Source organism: Macaca thibetana, chromosome 3, assembly GCF_024542745.1.
Source record: "Macaca thibetana thibetana isolate TM-01 chromosome 3, ASM2454274v1, whole genome shotgun sequence".
NCBI classification, from domain to species: Eukaryota; Metazoa; Chordata; class Mammalia; order Primates; family Cercopithecidae; genus Macaca; species Macaca thibetana.
The window spans coordinates 144,820,945-144,841,914 of record NC_065580.1 but is presented as its reverse complement, the minus strand read 5'-3'; the positions used below and the strand labels follow the sequence as shown (position 1 = coordinate 144,841,914).

Sequence of the window (20,970 nt, the reverse complement as noted above, 5' to 3'; positions counted from 1 at the left end):
AGGTTGCAGTGAGCTGAGATTGCACCACTGTGTTCCAGCCTGGGCAACAGAGTGAGATCTCCATCTCAGAGAAAAAAAAAAGTAAAGAAGCCGTCTCCATAACATAAAAATGCAAGGACAAGCAGCCAGTGTTGATGGAGAAGCTGCAGCGAGTTCTCCAGAAGATCCAGCTAGGGTCACTGATTAAAGTGGCTACACCAACCAACAGATTTGCAATGTGGACACAACAGCCTTCCACTGAAAGCAGATGCCATCTAAGCCTTTCATCGATAGAGAGGAGAAGTCAGTGCCTGGTTTCAAAGCTTCAAAGGACAGCCCGACTCTTGTTGGGGGCTAATGCAGCTGGGGACTTTTAAGTTGAAGCCAATGCTCATTTACCATTCTGAAAACCCCAGGGTCCTTAAGAATGATGCTAATCTCCTCTGCCAGTGCTCTTACCAGTGGAACAACAGGCCGGGCGCGGTGGCTCATGCCTGTCATCCCAGCACTGTGGGAGGCTGAGGCAGGCGGATCACGAGGTCAGGAGATCAGGATCATCCTGGCTAACACGGTGAAACCCTGTCTCTACTAAAAATACAAAAACAGTTAGCTGGGCATGGTGGGGGGCGCCTATAGTACCAGCTACTCGGGAGGCTGAGGCAGGAGAATGGCATGAACCCAGGAGGCGGAGCTTGTAGTGAGCCCAGATCGTGCCACTGCACGCCAGCCTGGGTGACAGAGCGAGACTCCGTCTCAGAAAGGAAAAAAAAAAAAAAAAAAAGGCAACAACAAAGCCTTGGTAACAGCACCTCAGTTCACAGCATGATTTACTGAATATTTTAAGCCTGCTGTTGAGACCTATTGTTCAGGAAAAAAAAATTCATTTCAAAATATTACTGCTCATTGACAATGTACCTTGTCATCCAAGAGCTCTGAGGGAGATGTACAAGGAGATGAATGTTGGTTCCATGCCTGCTAGCCCAGCGCCCATTCTGTAGCCCATAGATCAAGGAGTAATTTTGACTTTCAAGTCTCATTACTTAAGGAATATAATTTGTAAGGCTATAGCTGCCACGGATGATGATTCCTCTGATGGATCTGGGCAAAGTAAATGGAAAACCTTCTGGAAAGAATTCACTATTCTAGGCCAGGTGCAGTGGCTCACGCCTGTAACCCCAGCACTTTGGGAGGCCAACGCAGGTGGATCATTTGAGGCCAGGAGTTCCAGACCAGCCTGGCCGACATGGCAAAACCCTGTCTCTACTAAAAATACAAAAATCAGCCAGGCATGGTGGCAGGCACCTGTAATCCCAGCTACTCGGGAGGCTGAGGCACAAGAATCGCTTGAACAAGGGAGGCGGAAGTTGCAGTGAGCCGAGATCACAACGCTGCATTCCAGCCTGGGTGACACAGCGAGACCCAATTTCAAAAAAAAAAAAGAAGTTGATTCCAACCCTCGTGGACAACTATGAAAGGCGCAAGCCTTCACTGGAGGAAGTGACTGCAGACGTGGTGGAAACAGCAAGAGAACTCAGGTTAGAATGAAGCCTGGAGATGGGACTGAATTGTTGCAATGTCATGATCAATTTTAAAAGATGAGGAGCTACTTTTTATGGAGGAGCAAAGCAAGTGACTTCTTGAGATGGCATCCACTCCTGGTGAAGACGCTGTGAACACTGTCGAAATGACAAAGCATTTAGAATACTGCATAAGCTTAGACGATAAAGCAGGGGCAGGGTTTCAGACGACTGCCTCCAATGTTGAAAGAAGTCCTGTAGGTAAAACGCTATCAAACAGTATTGCATATTACAGAAAAATCTTCTTTGAAAGAGTCAATCGATGCAGCAAACTTCGCTGTTATCTCATTTGAAGAAATTGCCACGGCCACCCCAACCTTCAGCAACCACAACCCTAATCAGTAAGCAGCCATCAGCATCGAGGCAAGGCCCTCCACCAGCAAAAAGATTACAGCTCACTAAAGGCTCAGATGATCATTAGCATTTTCGGCAATAAACTATTTTTAAATTAAGGTACGTACAGTGTTTTCTTAGACATAATGCTATGACAGCCGGGCGCGGTGGCTTATGCCTGGAATCCCAGCACTTTGCGAGGCCGAGGTGGGCAATCACCTGAGTTCAGGAGTTCAAGATCAGTCTGGTCAACATGGGGAAATCCTGTCTCTATTAAAAATACAGGCCGGGCGCAGTGGCTCACTCCTGTAATCCCAGCACTTTGGGAGGCCGAGACAGGCAGATCACGACGTCAGGAGATTGAGAACATCCTGGCTAACACGGTAAAACCCCATCTCTACTAAAAATACAAAAAATTAGCCGGGCGTGGTGGTGGGCGCCTGTAGTCTCAGCTACTCGGGAGGCTGAGGCAGGAGAATGGTGTGAACCTGGGAGGCGGAGCTTGCAGTGAGCCGAGATTGTGCCGCTGCACTCCAGCCTGGGCGATACAGCGAGACTCTGTCTCAAAAAATAAATAAATAAATAAATAAAAATACAAAAATTAGCCAGGCGTAGTGGTGTGTGCTTGTAATCCTAGTTACTCGGGAGCCTGAGACAGGAGAATCACTTGAACCCAGGAGGTGGAGATTGCAGTGAGCAGAGATTGCGCAACTACATTTCAGCCTGGGTGACAAAGCGAGACTCGATCTCAAGAAAAAAAAAAAAAGACAATACTATTGCACACTTAAGAGACTACAGGATAGTGTAAACATATGCTTTTTGTTTGGTCTTTTATTTTTGTTTATTTATTTATTCTTTTTTTGAGATAGAGTCTTGCTCTGTCACCCAGGCTGGAGTGCAGTGGCGTGATCTCGGCTCACTGCAAGTTCCGCCTCCCAGCTTCACGCCATTCTCCTGCCTCAGCCTCCCGAGTAGCTGGGGCTACAGGCGCCCGCCACCACGCCTGGCTAATTTTTTGTAATTTTTTGTAGAGATGGGGTTTCACCATATTAACCAGGATGGTCTCAATCTCCCGACCTCGTGATCTGCCTGCCTCGGCCTCCCAAAGTGCTGGGGTTACAGGCGTGAGCCACTGTGCCTTGCCTGGTCTTTTATTTTTGAGACAGGGTCTCATTTTGTTGCCTAGGTTTGAGTGCAGTGGCGCAATCTCGGCTCACTGCAGCCTCGACCTCCCAAGCTCCAGTGATCCCACTGCATCAGCCTCCCAAGTATCTGGGACCAGAGGTGCATGCCTGGCTAATTTTTCTGTTTATTTTTTTGTAGAGATGGGGTCTTGCCCTGCTGCCCAGGCTGGTCTTGAACTACTGAGCTCAAGCAATCCTCCTGCCTTGGCCTCCCAAAGTGCCGAGATTATAGGTGTGAGCCACCATGCATGGCCAATAACCTGTTTTTTAATTAAGGTGTGTACATCGTTTTCTCAGACATAATGCTACTGCACACTTAATAGACAACAGTATAGTTTAAACATAACTTCGATATGCACTAGGAAACCAAAACATTCATGTGACTTGCTTTACTGTGATATTCGCTTTATGGTTTGGAAGCAATCCTGCAGTATCTCCAAGACATGCGTGTGGACCCAAAGGAATGAGAAGGAAGAAAATAACAAAGAGTAGAAGCCAATGAAACTGATCACGTCTAGGCAGACTGACCAAGCAATAGAGTAAGAAGAAACAATCCGTATCAGCAATGAAAAAGGAGACATCACTACAGACCCTTCAGACAGTCAATGTAGAATAAAGGAATAATTTGGACCATATGCCAATACTTTGGACGGTTTGGGTGAAATGGACATTTGGGGCTGTATTAATAGCAAGTGTAAATGCCTGAGGGTACTAGCCCGGCTGGTGCATGTAGCAGCTGTGGACAGGATAATGTTGTCCAAGCAGTCAGTCTGATGGTGGTGAGTCAGACAGATAGCACTGATCAGAGGGCAGCGGGAAGCCATTTGGAGGTTCTGGGCAGAAGAGTGGCCTGGCCAAGCGTGCACTCTGAAGATGCCCTCCAGCTGCTTCTGTATGAAGAATACCTAAGAATAGGTAGCCTTGTAGGGGGCCCTGGTGCCTCTTTATTAGGAGAGCCAGGCCTGGAGCCCAGCAAACAATGGCAGGGTGTGGGAGTGAGAGGGAGGAGGGGAAGGCAGGGCCTGGAGCCTGGCATGGGTGCCACAAATGGGGTTCCAAGAGACACTGGAGGTCGGGGGGGGGCTTTGCTACACAAACCTACAGAGGACATGAAGCCAGGGGCAGCTGGGTGGCCTTCAGGGGAAGCAATGCCTGTTTTTCTGTCCCAGCCCGACAGGAGGGCCTCATACCTACCCCTACTGTGGCTCAGAAAAGGACGCCTGAGGGGTCAGAAGGACCCTTCCCTGCTGGGGCCAGGGGAACTCAGAGCCTGAACACATGCATGACCATCTCCATCTCCGGCACCAACCCCAGCTGCAGGTGAGCTGCATCCATGTGAGGGCACTCAGCCTAGTGACAATAGGGAGGGTCCACGAGAGGGTCCCAAGAAGGCAGGGCCCTGATGCAGGGAAACAATCAAGAGATGCAGACACATGAAGGACATGGACTGGGGTAAGCGCCTGCTGCCTTGGTTTACCTATCTGGATTGCGGGCAAGTCGAAGAGAGCCTGGTGTCTGCCCACCCCACCTGACTCCTCCAGGCTCAAGCCCAGGCCGTATGAGGCCCGTCCCAGCCATTCTCCCGTGGCACAGCCTGCACCCCCACCACCCCGCAAAGCCTGAACGAGACGCGCTCTGTCTTCTTCCTACCACGGCGTGGCTGTTCCTTCGCCTGCACCTGTGTCTCAGCTAGCACCCACGTCTCTCTCACGGGCCAGACTGGGTGTCACCAACCTGGAATGGCCCCCACAAACCCCAGGCTGGGTCAGGGGCCTCCATGGAGCTCCCGCAGCCCCCCAAGTGCCCCAAACAGGACCGTGTTTGCTGGAAGCATGAGAGTGAAGGAGGTTGCCCTTTGCAAGGCGAGGAGTCCGCTCCTTGGAGATAGCAGGCTGGGGCCCGTCACCAGTATCCCTGATCAGGATGGGGCTGGCCCACGAGGTTGGGGTTCTGCCCGTTCCCAGCTCTGCACCTGCATCTCTGAGCCTCAGTTTCCTCACCTGTGGGATGGGGCGATGGTGTGCGCCCCCCTACCACAGCCCACCTGCTGCTACTCACCGAGCAGGCTCTGCCGCTCCTCTTTCTTCCGGGCCTTCTGCTTGGCCTCCAGCTGTACCACAGACAGGGACGGGCCCACCGTGGGGCTGGGGAGGGCGCTGGCGGCAAAGCGTGCCAGCAGGCCCAGCCCACTCTCCTCCAGGCCCGGCGACAGGGCCCGCTCCCGGGCACCCAGCCTATAGCCGCTGCCGCTGGCCTCATCCTCCTCCTCGAGCTCCTCCTCCTCGTCCTCCTCCTCCGAGCTCTCATCTGGCGTGCAGAAAACAGGGACCGAGTCAGAGCCTTAGCCTTGGCGAGGGCCGCCCCCCACCACCCCCTGGCCTGGAGTGGCCTCTGGGCTCCAGCCTAGCCCCTCAGTCCTCAGCAGGGGGCTGCCGGGGATGGATGCAGACCCAGCCCACGGTTCCCCCCACCCGATGGCCCAATGCCCCCGGCCAGCTGAGCCCAATGCGGGCATCCCGGAAAGCCCAGAGGTGGGCAGCGGCCTTGTGTGTCAGGGTGGGCTTCTGTGAAGGGCACCAACATGCACCTGTGCTGTGGCAGGGGCCAGACACACGGACAAGGACTGGAGACAGCGCTCTCCACGGTCACACGCACACACGCCCCAACACACAACACAGAGGCAGGAGAGGAGAAGGAAAGAGGAAGCGGAGGAAGGTGAGCAGGGAAGAGGGCCCTGGGGGCTCAGGCCAGGGGTTCTGGGCACAGGTGCCCGCGGCAGCTTTACCAGCTGAGTCCTGGAGGCTGGCGGCAGGAGAAGGTGGAGTTCAGACTCTTCCTGGGGGCCAGGGGACCCCCATGGTTTCAGCCCTGAGAAGGGATCTGGAGTCTAAAGTTGACTCCTGGCATCGCTTGAACCCGGGAGGTGGAGATTGCAGTGAGCCAAGATCACGCCCCTGCACTCCAGCCTGGGTGACAAGAGTGAGACTTGGTCTCAAAAAAATAAAATAAAATAAAGTTGACTCCTGACCGGGCGCAGTGGCTCACGCCTGTAATCCCAATGCTTTGGGAGGCTGAGGCAGGAGGATCACTTGAGCCCAGGAGTTTCAGACCAGCCTGGGCAACGTAGAGAGTCCCCATGTCTAATTTTTTAGAAAAATTAATTTTAAAAAATTAAGTTGACTCCTAGCAATCCCCCATTCTGAGGAGGCTGGGCAAGTGCTTGGCCCTCTCTGAGCCTCTGTTTTCTCACCTGCAGCAAGCAAGGGGTGACCCTCCCCAGCCCACTGGCTCAGCCAAGGGCAGGGTCCAAAGAGAATCATTTGCATGGAGGAGGAAGCGATTTGCAAGCTTAAAGACGACCAAACAGAAACAGGGCCACCCCTGTGACTTGCAGGCAGGAACTGTGCTGTCCCCGTGCCCAGGGAGCTAAAGCCAGCTGTGACTTCACTCATGGGATGCCCAGGAAGGGCAGGGGTAGACTGAGGCCCAACGGGGTTAAGCAGTTGGGCAGTAGAAGAGCAGGCTCGAACCCAGAGCTGGCAGACTGTCTAAAGAAGCCCCAGGGCTGGGCAAGGTGGCTCACTCCTGTAATCCCAGCACTTTGAGAGGCTGAGGCGGGAAGATCTCAAGGCTGGGAGTTCGCGACCAGCCTGGGCGACAGAGCAAACCTTGTCTCTACCAAAAAAAAAATTTTTTTTTTTGAGACAGAGTCTTGCACTGTCGCCCAGGCTAGAGTGCAGTGACTCGATCTCGCTCACTGCAAGCTCCGCCTCCCAAGTTAACGCCATTCTCCTGCCTCAGCCTCCCGAGTAGCTGGGACTATAGGCGCATGCCACCACGCCCAGCTAATTTTTTTTTGTATTTTTAGTAGAGATGGGGTTTCACCGTGTTAGCCAGGAATGGTCTCCATCTGCTGACCTCGTGATCCGCCCACCTCAGCCTCCCAAAAGCGCTGGGATGACATGCGTGAGCGCCCCCGGCCCCCCCAAAAAATTTTAAAAATTAGCCAGGCATGGTGGCACACACCTGCTGTCCCAGCAACGCCGGAGGCGGAAGCGGGAGGATCACTTGAGCTCAGGAGTCCGAGGCTGCTGTGAGTTACGGTGGCACCACTGGAGTCCAGCCTGGGTGGCAGAGCGAGACCCTGTCTCAAAAATAAATAGGCCAGCGCAGTGGCTCATGCCTGTCATCCCAGCACTTTGGGAGGCTGAGGCAGGTGGATCACGATGTCAGGAGATCGAGATCAGCCTGGCCAACCTGGTGAAACTCCATCTCTACTAAAAATACAAAAATCAATCAGGCGTGGTGGCGGGCACCTGTAATCCCTGCTACTCGGGAGGCTGAGGCAGAAGAATCACTCGAACCCGGGAGGCAGAGGTCATAGGGAGCCACGATCGCACCACTGCACTCCAGCCTGGGTGACAGAGCGAGACTCCATCTCAAAAAATAATAATAAAAACTTAAAAAAAAATAAAGAAGCCCCAGCCTGTCTCTCTGGTTGGTGACTTAAGATGAGCATTATCCGGTAACCTTCCCTGCCTACCTGAGAGTTTGCAGCCCCCAGAGCCCAGCCCAGGCTCACAGGACAAAGGCAGCTGGCAGACAAGAGGCTCCCTGCACACAAACCAAAATCTCCCCCACCAAAAAGAGAGACTGTCTTGAGGCAGAGACTTACTTCCAAGGACAGGCAGGTGGGAGGCCTCAGAGAGCAAACTCCGCCCTGGGATGCCACATCCAAAGTGTCACCCACAAGCAGGTGACAGGGGCGCCTGTCTGCCTCGTGGCTCCCAGAGTGCTGGGAGCGGGAAGGTGACTCTGGGTGCCGCAGGGCTGGAAGGTGACCCTTCCAGCAAGAAGAGGCAGATGCCAGACCCTCTCTCTCCAGGATGGGGAGCAGTCTAGGCTCGGGGAGACGGACGGGGAAGACGGACAGCCAACTCCACAGTCTCCTGCCAATGCCCCAAGCCGCCTGCTTGCTTAAGCAACTTGTGGCCAAAAGCGGTGGCCCCAGGGGTGCCAATGAGGGCAGAGGTTCTGTCTGTCTACTCGTGTATTGGAGGGAGCCCGGATTTCTGCTGGGCCACCTCACAGAGGACGGTGATGAGTCTGAGGAGTCCGCAGAGGGGTAGAGGGAGGGAGGGAGGGAGGAACCAGAGGGAGAGGGAGGAGGTTTGTTAAGAGGGTGAGAGGGAGACTGGCCCCCAGAGCGATGGATGAAGCAGGCTGGAGAGGCCAGCCGGGCAGGCGGGGACAGGCAGGCAGGCAGTGCACACTTGCGATCATTCACATTGCAGGCGTCACATGGCTCTGTCTCCGCCCCAGTGGGCCACAGCGGCAAAGCAGGCTAAGTGTAGGCAGACTTTCAACAGCGCCTGGGTCCCCCACATCGGGTCTCCCTGGGGTGGGCCAATTTGAGCAGGGTGGTGCCGAGGGGTGCTGGTTAGGGGGTGGGGGCGGAGGGTTGGACATGAGGCCAGGGATCTTCCCTTCTTGCCACTCAGGTGTGCAGACTCCAGAAATCTTTCCCATCCAGAGGAATTCTCAACCAGCAGGGGCTGCGGCGGGAGGGCGAGCTCTGGGTTTCTGGACGCCCACAACGTCCACACCAGAGCCCAGAAAGCCGGGAGCAGCTCGATGCCTGCATGCTGGCATGGGAGCCCCTCCCGCCTCCCTGCGTGCTTGACAAGGCCACGCCTGCTGCCCCTGCGGGGTCTGGGGCACACTCCGCTAGCGTCTGCGGCAGGCCGGGGAGCAGAGGGGCTCTCAGGACCAAGAAAACCTTTCTGGAGTTATCCACACCTGAGGCAACAAAGCCTGCCAAGGGTTGGGGACAGGGAGGGGGGGAAAAAAGTCCCATCAAAGTAACCCAAGGAAATGCAGAAAAACTTTTTTTTATTATGATTTAAAGAAAAAAACAACAACAAAAAAAGATCTTGGCTCAGGACATGGGGTTGGCGGTGACAGGTTGGTGGTAAATGTCAGAGCGATCTGCTGCTGCCAGACCCGGTGGGGGCGAACCCCGAGGAGGGAGGTGCACGGAGGACAGAAAGAAAAGCGTTTTGCCTACCTACGGAGCAACGAGCCAGGCTCGCACCCAAGCTCAGTGACCCGCTGCGCCGTCTGCCCTACTCCCAGCCTTCGCTTTGCGTCCAGAGTGCAGCGTGAGAGCAAATGCAAGAGACCAAAACAGACATTCAAAGCGTCATGGGGAGGGGTCAAGGGTGGAGGGATGGTCGGGCTGCTGGAAGAAGCAGACACACTAGAAAAGCCAAGCCAGTTATGGAGTTTAGTACCAGGTCAGCGAGGCCCTATTACCCAAATATCCCTTTCAAGACCTGCTCAATGGTGGACTGGCGGGGGTGGAGGGGGGCACTGAGGAGCCTGGACCTCCCCAGCCTCCCCTCGCCCCCCGCACTCCCCTATCTGGGTCCTGTCCACTTGGCACTGCGGCATCCAGCCTGGAGCCCCTTCCTAAGAGGCCTAGGGGGCTGCCTGCTTCTCTGTGGGGTCTGAGCTGGGGCAGGAGGGCTCAAAAACTTGGAAGTGGGAACCATGGCTTTAAGGAGGCGTGGGGTGGGAGCGTGCGGTCCAGCCCATGGGGGAGATGGGGGAGAGGGAGGAGGCTGGGGAGGGACAAGGGAATCATAAACTAACCCGACTCATCCACGGACGGCCAGGGCAGGGGGAGGCCTCAGAAAATGAGGCTGGCCAGTGGGTCACGGGCCTTTCTTCTTGGCCCGGGCGGCGTTCGCTCAGAGGGGTAGTAGCAGCCCAGGGGAACATGGGCCCTGGGGCATCGTACTCCTTGCCATACCACCTCCTGGTCACCCAAATGGATCTCTGCCAATTTGGAGGGGAGGTCTGGGAGGGGAGGTGGTAGACCAGGAATTCGAGAGCAGGGCTGGAAAAACAGGGCGGGGTGGGGGGACAGCGTTCAGGTCCCGGGGTGCCCGAGCCAGGTCAGACCCAGGGACATGATGACATCCCTCCCCAGGCTTTCCTCAGGGAGTAGCTGACATTCAGGTGTGGCTACCCAGGGCCTGGGGGATCCCTTCGGCTGGCCCTAGGGGGAGTTTACCCTGAAGCAAATCCTAAAACCAGGGCTAGGAAAAAATGTCAGAGCTTCACCTGCTTTCCTTTCTTGGGGCATTTCTGGTTGAAGGGCCTGAAAGGCTCACACATGTCTCATCTCAGAAGCACAGTTCTGACACTGGAGACGGCAAGGCCAGTGGGTTCTCAGGGCCCAGGCGGCTCTCTTTTGAGAACCGAGGTGGCTGAGGACCCCAAGCTGAGACCAGGGCAGCCTCTCTCCAAACAAAGCATGACATTCTGTCCCTAGACACGGCAACAGAGCCGCTTTCGTACTGAATGACAGAGACCGGGGGTATCAAAGGCTCTGGGCCCTGCGCTGCCTACACGCCCTTCAAAACAGAAATACACGTGAGAAGCCAAGTGTTTATAAATAATAGTTTTTAACCACTGGCAAGTAAGAACAGAGCTTTAAGAAAATAAAAGACAAAACAAGCAACTAAAAAACATGACAATGCTGGAGGTGAAGGCGCTTGATTTTAAACCTGAAAAATGAAATGAATGCCAATCGCTACCAGGGATATTTGAATAACACAGGCAAGCGGCAGGCGGCACGGTCCCGTCCCTACTCCTTCTGGGTGGGGAGGAGGGAGGGGAGGAGGTGGGGGAGAAACAAAATGAGAGGGAAGCGTCAACCTAATGTCTAGTAAGGACACAGCAAGAGAGACAAGGCACACAGGTTTAGTTAAAAATGAACTCGATATGTTTAATAAAGCTTGGTATTACCAAAATCGCAGTACAAACATCAAGTCACACGCCCACACGACAGAATTCCATTTACAAAATGTTCCTCGGGAAGCCTCCACCAAACCCGCGCCCAAAGAGAACCCGACCCAAGCCTGGGGTCTCTGGGTGGGCAGAAAAGGTGAGTGCGGGAGTTGGGGGGAACTCGGGGAGAGGGGGAGGAGGGCAGGGAAGAGGGAAAGTGGAGAAAAACGCAGACTCAAAAGCAGTCCATATAAGAGCTCAAAAAGAGCCAGCCGGTGATATTATCACAATGATACAGTACAAATCAAAGCAAAAATCAAAACCATTCAGCTGATTAACAGCAGGCTACGCTGCCAAGAACCCAGATGGCAGCCTTCTCGCGGCCATCCGCACAGGCCTCCTCACCCGCCATCTCTCCCGTGCGCCCACTCGCTTCCCTCTCGCTCACTCGCACGCACTCTCTCGCTAGGAAACACGGAAGGTATTTTGTGTTTGGAGCTAGTAACCTTGGTCAAACGATTCCTCCGAGGAGTCGCTGAAGGAGGAACGCGCCTCGGCCTCTCGAAGCAGCAAACAAAACGGCTGCTTCCTGCTGGTGGCCGGCTTGGGTTTCAGAGTCCGGGGGGCCACCAGGCCCCTCTTGGTCAGCTTGGGGCCGCCAGCCGCCTTGCTGTTCTTTGCCACCATGCCACACAGGAGAGAAGGCGTCAGTTTGGAGCTGGAGGGGCCTTGGGCGGGCCACTCGTCCTTCAGGAATTCTTCGTCTTCCTCTGAGTCCGTATCTGCAGTCAAAGTAGTTTTTAATAGAGATAAGTCACAGGGCAGCGGGAGCTGGTGTCATTGTATTGGTTTTAATGGTTCTGAGAACGCACTGGAAGGTGCCAGAACAAACAGGTCTGAATACCTAGTAGGCAGCCGTGGGAAGGCCTTGCCCAATGTCACCAGCTCCCCTCCCAGTCCAGGCTTCTTCCTTGCTCCAGGTGCCTCGGCCATTGCACGGCATCTTCCGAGTGCTGGACCCAGGCCCTTCCTAGACTGGATGCTTCCAGCCTCACCCACCAGTCACTCCAGCCTTTCCGGGCACCAGGGGATGAGAGGAGCCCTATGCTCAGGAAGGACTGTCCCCTGGTCACGGTGGTCACTGCCTGTCCCATGGGATTACAATGACCCAAGGGCAACAACTGCAGAGGACCTGACTCAGGAGGGGAAGGGCTCATGAGCAGATCACACGTTCTCTTCCCAACGCCCCCCCCAGCGGCCTCCTAATGGCAGCACGAGACAGGCCACGGTAAGGGTGTTTACGCCATGGAAATGGGCAAATGCTGTTACCGCTAGCTATTCCCTTGCTCTTCTTTCTACAAGCCGGTGCGCCGACACACCACTGGTGGCTGCCCCGAAGCCTCCAGCCTCACTATACAATGGAGGACAGGAGTCTTCAAACCTTCCGGAGAGACAACCGCCAGCTTTGGGAGGGGAGCCTGCAAAGCAGGCATTGCTCCAGTCCCCGCCATGCTCATGCCATTTTGATTTGTTTCTCATACTGGGCAAGATGGGAAGACAGGGATTCCAGAGACAGAATAATCCCTTGATCTGCTGAAATCCACTGCCAACGGGGGGAACGTGAACCAGCACAGCTACAGTTCTGGCAGCACCTGCCACCTCCAAGAGAAACCACATGCACGCGTCCACGGCAGGCATTCCTCTGACTGCTCCCACCAACACCTAAGCTTTCACTCCAGCAAGACCCTAACCTCAGGATGGTCCGGCAACTCTGGGGTGGGACAAGGTCCAGTCCCCGCCAGGCTACCAGCCCCTGCCCATCTACCAGTCAAAGCACACTCTCTCTTGTATGCTCCAATCTGTCCCTCCCAAGGCTGTGTCCCAGGCTGGAGAGACCAGTGGGTGACAATCAACTTGGCCTCCTACAAGAACCCACAGGGAGGTTGGGCATGGTGGCTTGCATCTATAATCCCACCACTTTGGGAGGCTGAAGCGGGCAGCACACATGAGGCCAGGAGTTCGAGACTAGCCTGGCCAACAAGGCGAAATCTCATCTGTATTTTAAAAAAATACAAAAACTGTTGTATTTTCTATTTGTATTGTATTGTGGTGGTCGGCGCCTGTAATCCCAGCTACTCAGGAGGCTGAGGTGGGAGGATCACTTGAATCCGGGAGGTGGAGGTTGCAGTGAGGCCAAGATCACACCACTGCACTCTAGCCTGAGCAACAGAGCAAGACATCATCTAAAAACAAACAAACAAAAAAACCAAAAAACAAAAACCCACAGGGCATGCCACCGACCCCTACAATCGAAACTGAAAAAGCAAGAGGAAACCGTTCTCGCTTCGACCTCGTCCAGTTCAGCGCCTCCCTGCCGGACACATCCCTACCTGCTTGTGGACCCTGCACTCTCTCTGACCCAGAAGTGCAGAAAAGCAGATTATAAAAAATAGAGGAGCGCTCTGCAGAGCCACGTGAATCCCACAGCCACCATCCCACTGGAGCCAGGCCCACTGAATTCCTCACTGCTACATTAGTCTGTTTCTCTCATCTGGGACAGTGGAGTTTTCAACAAAGGCAAGATGAAGTGAGGGTGCCCAGCTGACCATTCCCAGACCGGGCACGGCAGCTCACGCCTCTAATCCCAGCACTTTGGGAGGCTGAGGCAGGCGGATCACCTGAGGTCAGGAGCTCAAGACCAGCCTGGCCAGTGTGATGAAACCCTGTCTCTATTAAAAATTACAAAATTAGCTAGGCGTGGTGGTGCGTGCCTGTAACCCCAGCTACTCAGGAGGCTGAGGCAGGACAATCACTTGAACCTAGGAGGCGGAGGTTGCAGTGAGCCGAGATCATGCCATTGCACTCCAGACTGGGCAACAAGAGTGAAACTCCATCTCAAAATAATAATAATAATAAATAAATAAAACGAACATTCCCTCACACGCGCCAAGAGTGAACACACCAGCTTGGAGCACTCCAGAGACCTCAGGGACAGAGCTCATCTCTGACCTTCGGTTGGACTCCATCCACATCCGCCTGAAAGTGGGGAATTCTTCCAGCTGTCACCCAGACTGCATCCACCGACCCCACTCCCTCAGAAGATCAAAAGAACAGCAATCTCCCCCCACTTTGCTGAACCCCCTTTACTTTTCCAAAATGAGCAGAGATTGAGAGAGCCAAAGAAAGCCCCTCCCTTTCCCCCCTCAGAGTGATGAGTCTCTGGCACTGTCCCTCCCTGCTTGTGCCCACGCACACTGGCCAGGAGCCTGTGCTGTACTTCTGTGATCACACCCATCCCAATCAGAGAGGCACGGAAGCCACGACACTCTCATACGTCCTCAGCACAGAAGGCACGAGTCAGCAGCTTAACTCACACCCATGGGGAGCATCAGTCCTGGTGACCTGCTAGCCCAGGAAAAACACATGTACCCCAAAAAAACCAGCAGCTTAATCCTGTGCCAAGTGCCACATTCCACTCTCTGCCCACGTGAGCTCACTTAAGGCCCCCCAACAGCCCCATAAAGCAAACACTTTTTATTTTCTTTCCTTAAGAAAACACACTTTACTGTATCAGTAAACGTGTCCACTTTTTTTTTTTTCTTTTTTGAGATGGAGTCTGGCTCTGTCGCCCAGGCTGGAGTGCAGTGGCCAGATCTCAGCTCACTGCAAGCTCTGCCTCCCGGGTTCCCGCCATTCTTCTGCCTCAGCCTCCCGAGTAGCTGGGACTACAGGCGCCCGCCACCTCGCCCGGCTAGTTTTTTGTATTTTTTAGTAGAGACGGGGTTTCACCGTGTTAGCCAGGATGGTCTCCATCTCCTGACCTTGTGATCCGCCCATCTCGGCCTCCCAAAGTGCTGGGATTACAGGCTTGAGCCACTGCGCCCGGCCAATGTGTCCACTTTTTGCCCTTGACATTCAAACTTCCCCCTTCTCCGCCCATGAACCGGCCAGAGCCAATCAAAAGCTCCAGATACACAGAACCAGGCAGTTGCCAATGCAAAAGCTCTCCACACGCCCCAGGGACTGGGGATTCCCAGAACAGCCACCACAGACACTGACATGGGCTAGAACCCAGGAGGCTCCTCCTGGCCTCCCTGCAGCAGCCACAAACTTAGCACCTGTCCACAAATACTGAGCAAGCACCCTCAACCAAACAGGCAGCAGGCTCTGGGCCACAAGAGGCCATGACCATGAGGGCACTCCAATCTGGCAGTCTCTTATTAAATGAGATAAAACTCCATTCTTCAGTCCCACCAGGACTGCTCCATTTCAAGAGCTCAATAGCAGCTGGGCAAGGCAGTTCACGCCTATAATTGCAGCACTTTGGGAGGCTGAGGCAGAAGATCTCGAGCCCAGGAGTTTAAGACCAGCATGGACAACACAGCAAGACTTAGCTTCTATAAAAATAAAAATAAGGCCAGGCGCGGTGGCTCAAGCCTGTAATCCCAGCACTTTGGGAGGCCGAGATGGGCGGATCACGAGGTCACGAGATCGAGACCATCCTGGCTAACACTGTGAAACCCCGTCTCTACTAAAAAAATACAAAAAACTAGCCGGGCATGGTGGCGGGCGCCTGTAGTCCCAGCTACTCCGGAGGCTGAGGCAGGAGAATGGCGTAAACCCGGGAGGCGGAGCTTGCAGTGAGCCGAGATCCGGCCACTGCACTCCAGCCTGGGCGACTGAGCAAGACTCCGTCTCAAAAAAATATATAAAAATAAAAATAAAAATAAAATAAAAATAGATTAGCTGAATGTAGTAGTGTGCGCCTACGGTCCCAGCTATTCGGGAGGCTAAAGCGGGAGGCTTGCTTGAGGTCAGGAGTTCCAGATTAGCCTGGAAAACACGGAGACCCCATCTCTACGAAAATCAACATAAATTAGCTGCACGCGGTGGTACACAGCTGTAGTTCCAGGTACTCAGGAGGCTCAGAGGGGAGGACTGCCTGAGCCCAGGCACCAGCCCGGGAAACACAGCAAGACCCTGTCTCTACAAAAAAATTTTAAAATTAGCCGGGTGTGGTGGTGCTCACCTAGTCTCAGCTACTTGGGGGAGCTAAAGCAGGAGGATCACTTGACCCAAGGAGCTCAAGGCTGCAGTGAGTTATGATGGCCCCACTGCACTCCAGCCTAGGCAATAAGGAGAGACACTGTCTCAAGAAACGCAGGGCGCGGTAGCTCACTCCTGTAATCCCAGCACTTTGGAGGCCGAGGCGGGTGGATCACCTGAGGTCAGGAGTTCGGGACCAGCCTGGCCAACATGGCAAAACCCCATCTCTACTAAAAATACAAAATTAGCTGGGCGTGGTGGCACATGCCTGTAGTCCCAGCTACTCCGGAGGCCGAGACAAGGGAATTGCTTGAACCCAGAAGGTGGAAGTTGCAGTGAGCCAAGATCGCACCACTGTGCTCCAGCCTGGATGACAGAGTGAGACTCCGTCTCAAAAAAAAAAAAAAAAAGCAAAAACAAAACCCAAAAAACAAAAACAACTCAATAGTGGGCCACAGCCATGATGGCAGCAGGTTCCAGTGAGTAGGTGGGTCAGGCCAAACCAGTTTTAACCCCGAGTCGCCTCTTCGCACCTGAGCGCACACACTCCCTCTGGCTCTCAGGCCTCAGCATCCCCAGCAACAACATGTGGGTACCACTGTCAGAGCTGCCATAGACACAATAATGCCAGTGAAGCCCTGCATCCAGAGCCCAGCACTGGGCGCTCCATAAATGCTGTTTCCGCCAACACTTCGCTACAAAGCTGTGGTCTGCAACAGACAGCATGCTTCCTGTGGGTAGGGGAGTCCAGTCACCTCTAGGACCCTCAAGAGCAGTCGCACTCCAGACCTGTCTAGGCCAAACAGCTGCAAAATCTATGACGCGCAAGGCCTCCACGCCAATGGCATCCGGAAGGCAAGCGGACGGCGGGTAAGGAGAGAGCTGGCGGACGTCGGCTTCCAATCGCCAATCAAGGGCGCCCACCAATCACCGGCACCAGCCCGGCATCACACTCGCCAATCACAGGCATATCCGCTTCAGGCAGCCTCCCCCCAACTTCCGGCTTGGCGGCCATGCCAAGCCTAGGCACTTTAGTGCGCCCCAGAAAGAGAGAGAGAGAGAGAGAGAGGGGAGGAGAACGGTGGAGAGAAGAGGGGAGCGAAAGAGAAAGCAGCGGACCAAAGGTGGCGCGGCATTCGCTACTTACTGTAAGAGTAGCTGCTCACTTCCGAGGCGAACGGGGAATGGGCCGACTTGGGCTGGCCTCTGGCCTTGAACCCCACCTCCATCTTCCTGGCTTTGGCGGCCCTTTTGTGTTTACCTTCTCTGGAGGATTTCAGAGACAGGCCGAGGCCCTTGGCCATCGCCTTCCTGTCCTTCCCCAGCAGGCTGTCGTAAGGAGTCAAGTACCTGCCGCAGCCCCCGCCAGTTTTCGATTTCCCCCCAGCACTGTCCGAAAACTTGAAGGGCGACTTCAACTTGTCCTGCTTGGTGAGGGAGAGGGCCTTGTCGAGCTTGCTTGCCAGCTGCTCCTGGTCGCTGGCCATCTTCTTCTTCTTAATCTTTAGCTGGAGAGGGAAGGTGGGTCATGGGTTAAAAGATTTGACAAAACAGCGTAGTGGGTGTCTGTGCACATGCTCTGCCTAGCCTGGGCTCCAATCCTTCCCCTGCCTCTGTGATTTAACTCCTCTTAGCTTCTATATCTATAAATATACATATTTATATATATATTTTTTTATATATATACACACACATATATATATATATATTTAGAGACGGAGTCTCGCTCTGTTGCCCAGGCTGGGGCACAGTGGCGCGATCTCGGCTCACTGCTACCTCCACCTCCCAGGTCCAAGCAATTCTCCTGCCTCAGGCTCCCGACTAGCTGGGAGTCGGAAGTCACTGCAGCCTCAACCTCTGGGCTCTGTGACCCTCCCGCCTCAGCTTCTCTGGTAGCTGGATGAATACAGGCGTGTGCCACCACTCCTAATTTTTTTTATTTTTATTTTTGTAGTGATGGGGTTTCACCGTGTTGCACAGGCTGGTCTCAAACTTTTAGGCTCAAGGCATTCTCCCACCTCAGCCTCCCAAAGTGTTGGGATTCCAAGCGTAAGCCACCACAACTGGCCAGCTTCAATGTTTAACTCTGTAAAATGGGGATACTTGTGTCTGGCTTTACAAGGTGCTTCTGAAGATGAACTCGGGTAAGGTATGCAGTGACCACAATGTCTGGTACAAGGTAACCACTTATTAAACAGCCAGTGCTGTGGTTACATTAATCCCTGGCCCTGGCTTTCCGTGGCACTGCCTGCTGTCTCCTAAGGAAGCACTTGCAAGTGCTGCTGCCAATGGCCTGGAGAAGGCAGCTGGATTAAGAGAGGAGGAAAGGAATCAAGATCAAAACCCCAGATTGAAGCGCAGCTGATATGCCTCAGTCACCTACAGCAGCTGACAAAGACTAGTGCACAGTCCAAACCAGTTTGCCCAACTAAAGGGGCCAAACCTGCCAAAAAAAAAATGCCTCAAGTGTTCCTTGGATGCCTGAAGCAGAAAGAACCATTAGCGATTTCACAGATTAAATTCCTGCCTGCACGTCTATTGTCAGCTGTAGTCATTTGTTGAAGTGAAACATGCAGTTTCAAAGCCATTGATGCCCCACGTTTGAACATTTTATCTCGATTTTCTTTAATCAGGTGACATTTCTTAAGAAAAAAGTTGGGATGGTGGCAATTAAAACAAAAGCATCCCTTACCACAATTTTAAAGTAAAAAATATCTGGTGTACACACTGGCGATCGTTCTCTTCCTAGACCCTGTCTCCCTCCTTGAGCCTGCCCCAACAGCCCCATAAAGCAGGTGACAATATCTTAACTCTGACTCCATAAACACTTCTTATTTTCTTAAGAAAACATGCTTTCTCAGCCAGGTCAACCAAAATACCCCTCAGCCGGGTGCAGTGGCTCACACCTGGAATCTCAGCACTTTGGGAGGCTGAGGTAGGCAGATCACCTGAGGTCAGGGGTTCAAGGCCAGCCTGGCCAAGATGGTGAAACCCTGTCTCTACTAAAAATACAAAAATTAGCCAGGCATGGTGGTGGGCGCCTGTAATTCCAGCTACTCGGGAGGCTGAGGCAGGAGAATCGCTTGAACCTGGGAGGCAGACGTTGCAGTGAGCTGAGATTGTGCCACTGCACTCCAACCTGGGCAACAGAGTGACTCCGTCTCAAAGAAACAAAACAAAACAAAAAACTACCCCTTTGCACTGGGCTTTATGGGGAGGGATGACAAGGTACATTAGTATTTACAGAAAGGCACCTTAAGTGGATGATTTCAATGCTCTGAAGAAATAAGAAGACTCAAGGAGTTGGCTCTCAGCCCATTACCCCTGGAGAGTTCAGAGAGGAAATTACCATGGCACCAAGCCCTTGTTTCTTAGAACTATAGAATGGCAAAGCCACTCATTAAACAATTACACCGTTAAACAACAGAGCAATTGCATTATTTGGTTAAGAACTTGTATCTCTGCTTGGCTTTAGCAAAGGGTCATGCAGCACACAGAGGGAGATAGCTTTTAGGTCTCTTGTCTCTGAGGCTGTGTTACTTCGGTAGGTCTCTGACCTCCTCTGGGCCTTAATCTCCCCCTCTGTAAAATAAGGATTGGAGAAGAGTCGTCATTCTGGCACTAAGACAGCCACTTCTAAGGTTTCTGTACAGGAACAAGGGGCCTGCAAAGGGAGCGTGAACTCTTAACATACCCTCCAGACACCTCCCTGAAAGATCTCACACACCTGGAAGACTGGGTTACTCACCTGACTGATGAAGTCGGACGAGGCCTCATGTTCATCCCAAGTCTGGTTCCTCCCCCTGGCTTTCCCCATTCCAACGAGGGCATCATGTTCCTCCTCAGACCCCTTGTGTCTCTTTCTTATCCCTGCTCCCAGCTCATAGTCATCTGATGTCAGCAGAGACTTGCTGTTCAGCCTGAAACGCAGACGCACTACCGGTCAGCACCCTGGCCAGACAAGACTTGCGGGCTGGGGTCCACCCTCGTGGCCCTGAAGGGTTGGGCTCTGGACCCTGAAGCGTGGACAGTGATGGCAGAGTGATGGGCGTGGGGAGATGGATCTTGTAAATTACAACAGTGCTGGAATTCTGGGATATTTGTGAATGAGGCAGAATTAGAGTTTAAGGTGAAAGAAGGAAAAAAGCGTTTTCTTTCTTGTGTGCTTTCACGCGTACACTCACACACATCTCTGTGTGGTCAGATACCTATTAACCATATCGTGCCAAGAACAAAGATCAGAAACGCCAACGAAATCCACCAGGATGGCAGGGGGAGTTTAGGACACAAGTTTACACGAAGAAGGATTCCAGTCTCTCTTCTCCAGCAAGGAAAAAAAAACAAAAAAGGAGCCATTTGCTGGTCTCCGGAATCCCGTGCGCAGTGGCAATGGGGACACAGACATGGCTTAGAAGCCCCACTTGCTTAAGCTGAAACTTCACAGGTGATCGAAACAGCCAATCTGTACTTGGCACTCACTCACTGTGTGTCTTGCACTGTTAGTGACATATATCTTGGCCCCAAACGTTTGGTGCTGCTGTATTTTATTTTTTTTTATTTTTATTTTTTGGATGGAGTCTCACTCGGTTGCCCAGGATGCAGTGCAGTGGCTCAATTTCAGCTCACTGCAGCCTCTGCCTCCCAGGTTCAAGCAATTCTCCCACCTCAGCCTCCCAAATAGCTAGGACTACAGGCACACACCACCACGCCCGGCTAATTTTTGTATTTTTAGTAGAGATGGGGTTTCTCCATGTTGCCCAGGCTGGTCTCAAACTCCTGACCTCAAGTGATCCGCCTGCCTCGGTGGCCTCCCAAAGTGCTGGGATTATAGGCATGAGCCACCGTGGCCAACCTGTGTACTTAATTTTTTTAGATGAGAAAATAGGCTCAGAAAAGCAGACACCTGGCCTGAGGTCAGTCACATTAAGGGATGGTGCTGGGACTCAAGAATAGGAAATTTAACCAGTGCAGGCCACACCCCTGACCACCACACTGCTAGTGGCCGCAGCCTCCTGCCGTCTTCTCCAGGAAACTCTCCCTGCCCCTGCTGTGGC

At 53.4% G+C, this 20,970-nt stretch overlaps 1 protein-coding gene across 5 annotated transcripts in view; it reads right to left on the bottom strand.

Annotated features, from left to right (window-relative positions):
* Window positions 1–20,970, bottom strand: part of TNRC18 (trinucleotide repeat containing 18) — a 123,367-nt gene that overhangs the window by 37,746 nt on the left and 64,651 nt on the right. For all 5 annotated transcript variants that reach the window (XM_050783935.1, XM_050783936.1, XM_050783932.1 and 2 more), the window contains 4 exons: window positions 19,665–19,836; window positions 17,064–17,424; window positions 11,377–11,652; window positions 5,132–5,380 (listed from right to left, as the gene is read on the bottom strand). In XM_050783935.1, the coding sequence (XP_050639892.1) occupies window positions 5,132–5,380; window positions 11,377–11,652; window positions 17,064–17,424; window positions 19,665–19,836 (1,058 nt within the window). The remainder of the gene's footprint in view (window positions 1–5,131; window positions 5,381–11,376; window positions 11,653–17,063; window positions 17,425–19,664; window positions 19,837–20,970) is intronic.